The sequence below is a fragment of the Corapipo altera genome, unplaced genomic scaffold, assembly GCF_003945725.1.
Source record: "Corapipo altera isolate COAL_440 unplaced genomic scaffold, ASM394572v1 1, whole genome shotgun sequence".
NCBI lineage: Eukaryota > Metazoa > Chordata > Aves > Passeriformes > Pipridae > Corapipo > Corapipo altera.
Genome location: NW_020884873.1, coordinates 32138327 through 32150498, shown reverse-complemented (window position 1 = coordinate 32150498; position 12172 = coordinate 32138327). Strand labels below are relative to the sequence as shown.

The window sequence follows — 12172 nt, the reverse complement described above, 5'->3', positions numbered from 1 at the left end:
CTCTAGCAGCAGATTGATATCTAGATGATAAGCAGGGGTAGGAGAACAGAAGGGTCTTCTTGGTAAAATATTCAGGAGTAAATGGAAGGTGTTTGAACTGTGTTGCAGAGCTAAATGTGATAATAAAACTTACAGGACTCCTGTAAGAGACTGGAGAGGCTTAAGGGGAGAGCAAAATATTATGCCATCATTTTGGTTTTTTCCCTTCTCACTGATCCCTCTGTGATTAGCATTATGCATACAACATAGATAGAAACTCTGGCTTGTCTGATCCTACTTAATACCTGTAGGTAGATGGTTGGATGTGCATTTTACTAGGGGATTCTGAAATCTTTGTTCAGCTGCAGCACTGAAAATCAAATAGCAGATACCTGTTGTGACAGTGTCAAAGTTTAAAATTCAACGCAGTGTGAAGGTATATTATAGCTTAAATTCTTAGTCTAAAAAGCCCTTTATATTCTTCAAATTTTTTTGCAAGTTCTTATTTTCAATTTACTGCCAATTGAACATCTGGAAAAAGGGTTTTATAGTGCATCCCATTTACAGTGAGAACTTGTGTTTGCATTTTAAGTATTCAGTGTGTCCTTACATATGTGAATTCTGTACTCATTTCTACTTGTTATATCTGATTGATGAATATACTCTATCTACTTTTGTCATTGTTTTGTTTCTTAGGATCAGATCTTTATGGAGAATGTTGGTGCTGTAAAGCAACTCTGTAAAGTAACAAACAATCTTGAAGTCAGAATAGAAGAACTGGAACAGTGGAACAGGAAACTGGCCAGGCTGAAACGGATGAGCAGTTTAAAATCAACAGTCAGTGAAGAGAGCAAAGTCAGGTACCTCTGTCTAGGATGTTCTCTGATAGTTGTCACACAAATTGGTAAAGTGATCTCTGATAGAAATGACACCCAATTTTGCTTGACAGTGGAGTTCATCTCATTTCCAACATTTAAGTTGTGCAACCCCCCCGAATTTCTCATATTTTTTTAACTCAGTGACAAAATTAATATTTGAAACGGCTGTTAAATTGCAGTAATTTTTGTAATTGCTGCAGTTGCATAAAGCAAGGGTAGACTATATCCAGTTACAGGTCTAGATATGGAAATTGCTTCTAAGACAAATCTGCAGAGCTTCTGCTAGAAAGAATCTTCATTAGTGCTTCAGTGGAAATGATGAGTATTTCCTGTTTCTAAGCCATTTCCCCAACTTTTCTTTGAAATCAAATGTAGCATTTAATAGCATTCACCTGAATGAGTTAACCTGACCTTTGTGCTTGAAAATGAGTCTGAGGACACTTCTGCCTTTCTCTTAGTAAATGTTAAAATTGCAAAAGCAAGTGACATTAACACTCTATTGAAAATGTCTTTTTTCATTTATTAGTTGCTGATGGATTTGAATGTTAAACAGATCTTGTCTCTTACAGCAGGTATAGTCGAGCTACTAGCTTTTTGCCATCAAAAAAATCAGTCCGGCTAAAATCCAGCAAGGTGAGTGAAATTAAATATACAAAATATGTATCTTACTTTATGAGAAAGTAAGTGCTGAAATATTGGTGAAAGCTTTCATATTTGTAAATATAATCAAATTCCTTATCCAGGATTATGTAGTGTCATGGTAGAAGCTTAAAAATTAACTGTATTGAGATAGATATTATGTACGAGACACTTCTTGTCTGTACACAGTCTGTGTAGATCCATGGTGCATAATGGTGTGAAGGAGGAGGGAGACCAACAGGACAGGAATGTTCAGCCTGTAGTTGTGCTCATATGGTGTAGTGCAGCCTTACATAGAAATGCTCAGTTTGATTTGGAATTCTGCACAGTGATGCTGATTCTTCCTCAGCTTTCATCCTTGAGTGTGTTTTTCACTGTGGTTTGCAGTTATCAGCTCCTGTTTTGTACTGAATAACGATGTCTTTCAGGTGGTTAAGACCCGGCTAAGATGATATTGCTATTGCTGAATTACTTCCTCTTGCTCATATCAGCACAGACTCCTTTTCACAGGGATTGGCTGAGTGAGGAAGTATATCTTGACCTTTTAAAAGACAATCCTCCTAGTCTGCCAAGTCCTGTTCTTTAAGATGAACCAATGCTCATTTGCCTACCTTGCTTTTGCCAGTGCCAAAGAGCAAGAGAAAATAATAGGTCAAATGTTCTTTGTTACATAATGACAGTCAAATGCTTCATCATCTAAGATCACCTTACTTGTTTGTAAAGTGCCTTCTGTATTTAACATGGTCTGAATACACACTGAAAGCTGCTGAGCTTTTACTTTTGGACACTGCTTACTGAGTTCTTCATTTGATTCTGAAATTCTTCAAGAGTATGAAAAATGGCAGGAAGAATGGATAAGGAGCTGTAATTTTTAACTATCTTTCTTCCTTTGTAATGTTTGTGTCCCCAGACTATCAACAGTTCACGGTGCACTCACAGTCTCAGGCAGCCTTTCATTACTGAAGTTTTTCTCCTTAGACCAGTACCACTCTATAAGGATGACTTGTATGTTCCTATGAAGAAAGGTGACTTAAAAGTCAGACTAGTGTAGTATTTCTTAATCTACTAGTAGTAGCTTAGTTATGTGCCACTTAAATTAAGCAAACTTTTTTTTTTCTAGGTTTGTTTGTCAAAGACCAAAGAATCTTGCTCCATGAAGATTTTCCGGGTGACTATAGTAGCTTTGATTGCTATTATGGCACTATGGTAACAATTACTTATCAACAAGTTGACTTGTTTCTCCCTTCCCCTTTCTACTTATCAGAAAGAAGATAGCACTTCTTTTTCTTCTTTTCACCCTTCCTGCTCAAAGAACACAATGTATTAAAATTAACAGTGAATATGCCTGGTGATATTGGAGAGTTGAAATAATTTTATAAAAGTGAAATATGCATTAGTTGCATATGCAACTAATCTCTGTCCACGTCACACTGTGTGGTGCACCTTGAATGTGCCTCAAAAGGGAAAGTGGGCATTTGGACAAAGTGCTGCCAAGGTATTATTCATATTATGTTACATAAGAGATGGATGTAAATCTACAGAATAATTCTCTTTCTACAGTGCTTTGACAATATGGAGCCTATATTTACTTAGCATTCATGACAGACGTTTTGAAAAGCATCCGGTTTACAGGCAAGTGGTTAAATTAGCATTAGTGAATTTGAATTAGTAGAATTAGTAATAGGTTGTGGACCAATTTGTTTTGGTCCTCAACTCTGATGTCCATTTTTTAATGAATTATTTTTCTTCATCTGCAGTACCCCAAGTTCTGTTTTACTCTCCTCTACCACTACAACAGGTACTGTGTCTCTACTGGTCTGCATACACGTAACAGACTTTCAATTCCTGTGCTGTTATAAAATGTCAGTAGACACACAGCATTTTTGATAATCTTTTCTTTTTTTGCTTTAGCGTTTCAGATGGAAAGCACAATTTCTCAGAGCACACAGCCCATCAGCAGGATCCCTGAAGTGAATTTCTGTGATATTTTGCCTTGTGACAAGGTCTATTGTTGTCCAATTCATCAACCAAAAGTCAGATCTCTAAGTTATGAAAAAAACAATGCAAAGGAGAAACGTAAGTTGAAAAATTAATTTCTGTTATTTACAATTTTAGTAGAAACTGTATGGAGAGTGTGGGGGAAGGGGCAAGAATCTTTAAAGGTAGTTAACTTCCTACAAAAGAGCCTAGTCCAGAGGATTTTAAAAATCCTGATATAGCTAATCATCACTGCAGTCAATATGTTTTTGAATAATCTGGCCTGGTTACCTTTAAGATTTAGGGTCCTAAAATGTTTTGTCAGATGTCACTGTTCTTCCTGGCCATTTATAGTAAATGATTTCATGTGAACTGGAAAGTCACTAATCCCTTTAATTAACCTTTGGCTACAGTTAGACAGGAGTAGATTGAGGGTAGTAGAGAGTGAATTAACAGATGTTAAATAAAATACTTAATCGTATCACAATATGATGATATCTTTTCTGTGGGCAGAGACAGAATTCCAACTACCTGAAAACATAAAACTTACAATTAAAACTCTGATTGTTCACGCAGGGTTTTTGAGTAGCATTGTTTGAAGGCAGAGCTCTATAAAATAAAATACTTTTACTGAAATGAATTCTCTTTCAGCTATTGTCTGCCAGATGTTATATGTGTAATGTGTGAGAAGGTGCCATTTTCAACTTTTATAATATTTATAAGAAAGGGTTAATGCATAAAGGTATGCATAAGTTGTTGGAATCTGTGTTCCTCTATGCCAGTCCTTAACATTGTCAATGTCTGGAAGCGTATGTTAGTATTACTAGACCAGCAATTGGACTCTTCCTTTCTTGGCCTTGGGAACAATTCTTGCACCACAGTTGACAAACTGAGGTGAAATTGGGGATGGATGCAGTTCAGCTTCTGAAGTTCAAATGTCTGCCAGAGCTGGCATTACCAATTGCTGTGACACTTAGCACGAACTATTGCAGTGGGACTCACCCACTGGCCATTCTTTATACGGCAGACAAGCTGCATGTAAGTGGTCCTTGTGATTCTTGTGATTAGTGCTGCAGTAAGCCTGTGGCAGATACATCTCAATACAGTGCTTTCAAGAGGTCATACCTGAGTGATTTGTATTGCTCTGAAGCCTGAAAGTGTTGATTAATCAAAAAGACATTAATCTCATTTATAAGTGAGGGAATTGTAGATGGATGAAAATGAAATATGAAAACCTTCTGTCCCTAGCTGACTGCTTTTGGTATTAGGTGGAAAAAGAAGATAAGAATAAACACAAAGCATTACCTTCTCAAGGTCTTATGTTCCAAATAGCATTAAGTGTGGATCAAAGAGCGAAAAATCAGCAGAGTACACAAGCAACTGAAAGATTTCAGTTCTGCATGAGTTTAACGAAGCTGAATGTATCCCCAGATGGAAGGTAACAATGTCAATATGAAATCCAAACAGAAGGAAAACCAACAAGCTGTTTAATGTAGCTGCAGCCAAGATAAATGAAAAGGAAAATGTTTTCAGCACAAAAAGCCAAGAGTTAAATATGGGGAATAAGCAAGATAAACACTGGATATTTTAGAAGCATCTGATTAGTCTGATTTGTGGAAAGGTAAAACTATTTGAAATTACAGTTGAATTAAATACTACTTTAGGCGTTCACATTTAACAGACCTTTTGATGTTCCTACAATGTGATAGCTGAATTCTGTGGTTGCAGACTGCTAGTGAGTGCATCCATTGTAGCTCCTAATCCCTTGTATCTCAGATTTCTTAAGAAGGCTGTTTAGGAAAGTTCAAGTAGAAACAAAAGCATTCATAAGCAAGACAAAATTTATCAAACAAAAAATCAGCATATCCTTATGTAGTCTAGCTTAATGTGACCTTTCTCCCCTACACTTTATTTGTTGTAACTAGTTTCCCTTAAAGATTTAGGCTTTCAAACTCCCCTTGATTTCAGTGGAACTAAGGAGTGTGAACACCCTGCAGCATTTGGGCCTTTTCTGCCCTCTGCTTCCATGCCATTAGTGCTCATTGCTCTCCCCTTAAAGTGTCACCAATAACCAGGGGCTGTCCTTACCTTCTCTTACAGTGTTGTTTCTCCCCAGTGTCTTTTCAGTCAAAATTAAAGGTTGCTAAGGAATCCTCTTGGATTTTGATCAACCTCATGCATTCACATTTATTGCCTTCAGATGGTAGTTAACAGATTCATAGTAAGGTACCACCACCACAAGAAAACATCAGCAGATTTTTTCCATACTGCTTATAGAATATTACGACTCCCGTGAATTAAAACCAGAAAGTGTTTGAGGGGAAAAAAAATTGATATCCTGTTTAATGGATGAGTTTATCTCAAGCTTATTTGAAGATAATTACATTCTTGTATGCTTTTACTTTTATATTTGTTATTGAATTGCATCCTCACATCCCACATGGGCCTTTGAGAAAGTCCTCGGAGTTACTGTATGTGAAAGAGTGGAAGTTTACCACAATTTATTGAAGGCTGCTGTGGTGCATTTTGGTGGTTCTTGGTGATCTCAGTTGGCACCTTGCACTCCAGATTTAGATTGCTTCAGCTTAAAGGAAGCAATGAAATGGTAATTTTATGACGAGTAAAAACTCAAGTAAAAATAAAGTTCTATACTGGTTACTGACTCAGTATAATAGTTGAAATTTTAGTGAAGTAAATCCATCTTTATCCTGGGTTTTGTACAAAATTCTGCTGCCCGCTTAATGCTTTCTTCCATCATCTGCAAAAGAATGACAGTTTTAAGTGTTTAGTAATTCAGAGTATTTAATAAATATTCCTGCCAACACTTGCACGGCTGAAATATTTTATCTAGAGGGAGCAATCTTTTTCCTTTACAAGGGGATATAGGTTTTCCTACAGAGTAGTTCTCTGCTAATGAAAATGAAAAATGACAGCGTTTAATGCATTGCTAGCATATCTAGACTATTAAGAGAAATCAGAAGAAAATGGAGGAGGAATGAGAGAATGAACAGGCTTATTCTGTATCTGCCTCAAGACTGACTGTACATGTAAAAGTGATTGTTCAGTAGCTATTTTTCCAAGTGTGTGGAACAGTATAATGAAATGGGACAGCAGACAACTACTAAATGCAGCAGTAACCACCAAAACTTGCAGAACCAGTGGATCTGTATGATGAGCTGGTAAATAGAAAATGGGTTCAAGGAATAACTGGCAGCAGTGTGACAGATTCATAACAAGACACAAAACAGATTAAAATCCCAAAGATGATTTTGTGTTACATTGTTTCTGGGCCCTTGGATTCCAGTTGTTAATATTTTTCCATGCTTTTGGTCACCTACAACATGAGAAAAGTCTGGATTTTCTTATTTCCCAATACTGAAATGGAAACCAAATCTGGCATGAATAAGAAAACAGTGAGGTGAATTCAGCTATCTTGTTTCAGTCTCAGTAATAATGCATTCTGATCCTTAAATTTATTTCTATAAAATAAATTTTTATATAATGAAACAGAAATTTTTGTTCTAAACAACCATTGTGAAATCCGAATGTTTCCTTTGGAAAAGATGAGGATGGAGTATTTTGGTATTTGAGAAATGGTATTTGATGAAACATGTTAGTTTAGGCAAGATCAACATTTCCAAGTGCCATCTTATTGGCTACGTGTCTCTGAACAGATTCTTGACTGGCAGTTAGTGTAAAAGCATAGGAATGGCATTAAACCATTTTCATGCACTTGAAGGGCTTTTTGCCTTCCCCAGGTTGTACTTTGTGGTGATTATTCAAAAAAACCTTTAAAGTTCACTTTTCTAGAGAAGTTTTGAGAAAATTAACAGAATAACATTTAAAAAAAAAATCATCAGCTTATATTACCCAGACTAGTTCAATGTTTGAAGTTACAGAGGTGACATCAATGAACATGGTGATTGTGTTGTTAGAGCTGTTTATCAGTTTATTTAATTTGTTTAGGTATCTCTCTCCAAAGTACTGGGACAGTCCTCCGTATCTTAACATTTCATTCAAAAACCTTAGTTGTTCTACCAGTTGTTGTATCAGTTTGTGTTTGTGTGCCAGATGCCTGTTATTACTAATGCAATTTTCTCACTAATAAAAAAGATGTGGCTTTATGATCAGATTTGTGCTGAAGTACCTGACTGCATATTGAATTTCACTTTATCGCTCTATTATAAAATTTGGTGATGTTCTGTGTGTGTAATGAAATATTTTCTATTCGGCTATTTTTTGGAAATGTTTTAGATATCTCGTAGATTTTGAAAGCTTGTATCTTGTTATCTGCAAACTTATTTTGACCGTGTATATCTTCTGAATAGAGGGGCTTGGTATTTTAAAGATTTCTCTTGTGGTTATGCATACCTTTATCTAAGAGATAATTAACAAAACATCTTCTGGTGTTGTATTCATACTTTGCTGTTACAACTGTGCAAGGCTAATTTGGAGATGTTTGTACATACATCCTTTCACAGGAAACAAAAGTGGCATACTACCTGAACGAGATCCAGTCAAAAAACATAACGGAAGACCTGATCTTGGAAATGACTGTAAGTCTTATATTTAAAGTAAATGCAGTAAAAATGTTTACTTGTATAACTTTCAAGAGCTACTTTTAGGCTTGAAATTCTGCTTCTGGAATTTAGAGGAGTTTTATTTATAACTGATCATTATAGAGAATTAGCACTTGGGAAGCTATTCCCTGTGAACCACAGGAAACCTGTGATTCACTGTAATTTTCAGTTTATTCTTACGTCTTCATTTGGTTTTTATAGACATTCTGACTGCCCTCTCTAGAGGGTTGGCTTGGCTTCAGACACAATAAAATGATAAGTGACATTGACAGGGGCTAAAAAATTACAAGGTGCTCAGCTGTGCTAACCCTTTAACAGCAAAATGCTTAAGGATATGAGTGTGATATTTGTGTGCATGAAATGCATGATAGAGTGTAAAGGAAGTGTTTGGAGTTTGGCTCATCTCACTTAACGGATTAAAGTGTCAGCTGCTGAAAGGGGCCATCTCTGCCTTAGGATTCTGACACTGCCTTCCTCAGAGGAGATGAAATGGAGTTCCTAGACGCAAGACTTTCGGCTTGATTTCAGGCTCCTCTTTTAGTGACTCTGCACTGCTGTCAGTGCCAGTCTGGGCTGAAAATATTGATTCTTTTATGTAAAAATGAGTATCTGCTAATTACATGTTATAACAGCATGCTCTGGCATTCATTCAGTATGAGCAGGATTATGCCTTATGTCTTTTCTCTTTATCTGTATCCTCCATTTTAAGGATTGGGTTTTTTAATAAATATTTGATTAAAGATTAGGCAATATTTGAATGAGAAAACATCTATACACTAGCATGCACTTAAAGCAGGTTGCTACCCAGGGCCATATGAGGAACAGAAGAAAGGTGTGCCCCAGTGGGATGATCTGGGAAAAATCATTCCCCTTCTAATTTTTTTTACATGGGTACACACTTCAGAAAAAGTCCTCTGAGGCATCACTATGATAAGTGTTGTAATAAGATGTTGTGTCATAGGGGAATGTTCTTCTGTGCTAGTTCTTTGAGATGAATATGTTCAATTTCCCTTTGTCACTTAAGCATATGTGTGGATTTTTGCATGCTGCAAGTTAAGTATATACTACCACACAAATGTTTTATAATCAGAGAATAGGTCAGCCTATAATCATCAAGTTTGCCTGCAAAGTAGGGAATGATTGCTGTTGAACAGAGGAACAGAAACACAAAACTATTGTGCGCAGTGCGACGTGAAGAACAGGCTTGGCCCTGCTAAACCTGGTCTTCCTTGTGCTTTCTGCACCCTATTGCAAGACTTGGTGAAGGGTCTGGAGGGGAAGCCTTACAAGGAGTGGCCAAGGTCACTTTGTTTAGCCTAGAGAAGAGGATACTGAGGGGAGACCTCCTAGTGGTCTACAGCTTCCTCACGATGGGAAGTGGAGGGGCAGGCACTGATCTCTTTGCTCTGGTGACCAGAGATAGGACTTGAGGGAATAGCATGAAGCTGTGTCAGGAGAGGTTTATGCTGGATACTAGGAAAAGGTTCTTCACCCAGAGGATGGTCAGGCAGTGGAACAGGCTCCCCAGAGAAGTGGTCATGACACCAAGGCTAACAGAGTTCAAGAAGAATTTGGACAGCACTCTCAGACACATGGCTTAGAGTTGGACTCTGTGATTCTTGTGGGTCCCTTCCTGCTCAGGATTTTCTATGATTCTAGGATTTAAAATACCAGCAGCTTGATGCCATAGGCAATAGCTGGAGTGCAGTGATCTGCTGATGACTCCTGCTCTCCCTCCACACCTGGGCCTTCCCCAAACCACTGGCATGTCAGCCTAGTTCCACTCAGAGGACCCTCCAAAGTTCAAACTGAAATGAGCTGGCTTAGGAATCTGAGATGCTGCAGGTTTAACTGTGGACATTCACCGATTGGATGCCATAGATGTATTCAGAAGAAATAAGCCCTTCAGGATGCAACTCACTGCAGCGATTCCTGGGCCAGATGTGAAAGCAGAAGCTGTGCTCCTGTGTTAGCAAGAACATTGGTACTTGCTGCCTAACTCTCTGCAGGGCTAATCTGCCTTGGCAAAAAACAGTATCATTGTGGCTATACTCTTCACCTATATGTAGCATATTACAAAGTTCTTGAAAAAGCAAAAGTTCTTGCAAGTTCAAGGCAACATTTTATGAAGGAATTATAATATTCATTAAAGTTGGGTAGTCTTCTTGCACATAGGAGTAGAAACAAGTTTTTTTCCATTCCATATTGTTTCTCTCAACAAAGATAATGTTTTTCAAAGTAATGATTAGTTGCATGAGCATGGTTTCTAGTACATTAAAATGAATATCGACACATTTATGTTCTACCTGGGCTGCCATCAAAATTGCCTTCAGTGTCTGCCCAAAAGAAAATGGTACAATCTTAGGTTCCCAGGATATTTGTCCTTGCAAACTGAACAAGAATCATATCTCCCCTATAATGGCAGAATGACGGTAATCAATCAGAGGCTTTTAAATGAGCACTAATTTAGACCTGCAGCAAGTCCTGTAGTGGCAATCAAGAGGGTAGATGCTACCGTATTAACTGCAGTTTTATTATGCTCTTATCTAAGATTTCTTGAAATTATTTCTTGAAATAATCAAGAATAAACCATTATTGTTAATATTTTTAGGGATTGATACAACAATCAGTTCCATACAGATTTTGGAAACTCAACAAAGCATTGACAATCGCTATTGCAGTAAAAATCTGCAGTGTAGGTAAGTAAATTGTTTTATTATGCTGTGGTGGAATAAAATACCATTAATGTGGCATGGTTACTTTGCTGGCTCCTGCTCACAGTTGCTTACTCTAGCATGCAGGAGTCTTTGCTACCTTTTTGTGGGTTTTTTTCTGTTTAAATTTAAATGCAAATCCTAAGTGTATTAATGCAACCTTTTCTAGCTCTGGAAATTACAGCTTTGTTATTCCTGTTAACAAATACACACCCATGGATGTAGAAATCTCACTGGAAATAAAGTAAGTACAATTAAAGACAACACATACAAAAAGCAACAGTAGTTCCTTATTTGATAGAAATTCTTGTCTGATGGTTATTGTGACACAAATTTGTCCTTTTCAGAGGAGTGGGATAAATCTATGCACAACTAAGTTCTTAATGTAGATGTCTGAGTAGATCCCTTGCTGTAGCATAGGCCCAATACCATTCTCAGCCCAATGACAATTTCACCCATTGTTACAAATATTAAAATCCAGAAGTCTTAAAGTTTTTTCCTAATAATCATTTGAGCAGACGTGTATGCATATAGTGGCAGGATTGTGGCCTTTGGCCTAGGGATTTGATTTTTTTTTGGTGTAGAGAAATATTATTAGGCACATACGTCATTACCTCCAGAGGGTACCTTTTTTGGGCCTGTTGTGCCAAGCCCTGTAAAAGGGGATTCTTGTGCAGGAACTTGTGGTAACACATAAAATTGTGACTTACAGCAGGAATAAGGAGCAGACTTAATCCTCTCAGCAGGCATTTTCTCCTCAAAAGCCCAACTCCACTGGGTTCTCCCAAAAGTAACAAGTCCTTTCTTTTGGAGTTCTCTGAGAAAATAGTGATAGCCAGAACAGCCGCCAAACAATCTCCTTGATGACACTTCATGACTTCTGTCTTTCCAAGGAATGGCTTGTCCAGTCTTTTGATCTTGAATGTTATCCTTGCAAACGTCTGCCTTTTTCAGATAAGAGGAAATATAACAGCACTCCTGAAGCGTCTACGTGTTTTCTACAGCTGCTGAAGATTTGCCTTTTAAATGTATGCCATTATAAACTAATGGTACAGCCCTGCCATGTAGGGATTAATACATCATAATCAGAGTTTCACTGAGTATAAATTTATTTTGAATATTGGTTTGTGGTTTGGGGGAACTGATTTTATTTTTAATAAAATAATTTTAATCCTTATTTTTCTCTGTTTCTTGAAGCACCACAGAGCCATTAATTATATTTCTCTGCAAAGTCACATTTGGAAATTATTGCTCCTATTATTCTTCAAACCGAAACAGTAGGAAAGATTTCCTAGAAACCACACAGGTAAGATTTCTGCAGCAATACTCTGGCTCGTGGGGATCATTTTTATAAAATTAATGGCTGCAGAATTCTGGTCTTGGTTAAGGTAGTAGATATCCAGTG

At 37.2% G+C, this 12172-nt stretch overlaps 1 protein-coding gene across 1 annotated transcript in view; it reads left to right on the top strand.

The window, feature by feature from the left end:
* The window catches only part of MYRFL (myelin regulatory factor like), a 29369-nt gene that overhangs the window by 14879 nt on the left and 2318 nt on the right, over positions 1 to 12172 (top strand). Inside the window, exons 10-19 of the mRNA XM_027668634.1 lie at positions 676 to 839; positions 1427 to 1490; positions 2617 to 2702; positions 3057 to 3128; positions 3254 to 3294; positions 3408 to 3572; positions 7955 to 8029; positions 10665 to 10752; positions 10937 to 11011; positions 11965 to 12073. Coding sequence (XP_027524435.1) covers positions 676 to 839; positions 1427 to 1490; positions 2617 to 2702; positions 3057 to 3128; positions 3254 to 3294; positions 3408 to 3572; positions 7955 to 8029; positions 10665 to 10752; positions 10937 to 11011; positions 11965 to 12073 — 939 coding nt within the window. The remainder of the gene's footprint in view (positions 1 to 675; positions 840 to 1426; positions 1491 to 2616; positions 2703 to 3056; positions 3129 to 3253; positions 3295 to 3407; positions 3573 to 7954; positions 8030 to 10664; positions 10753 to 10936; positions 11012 to 11964; positions 12074 to 12172) is intronic.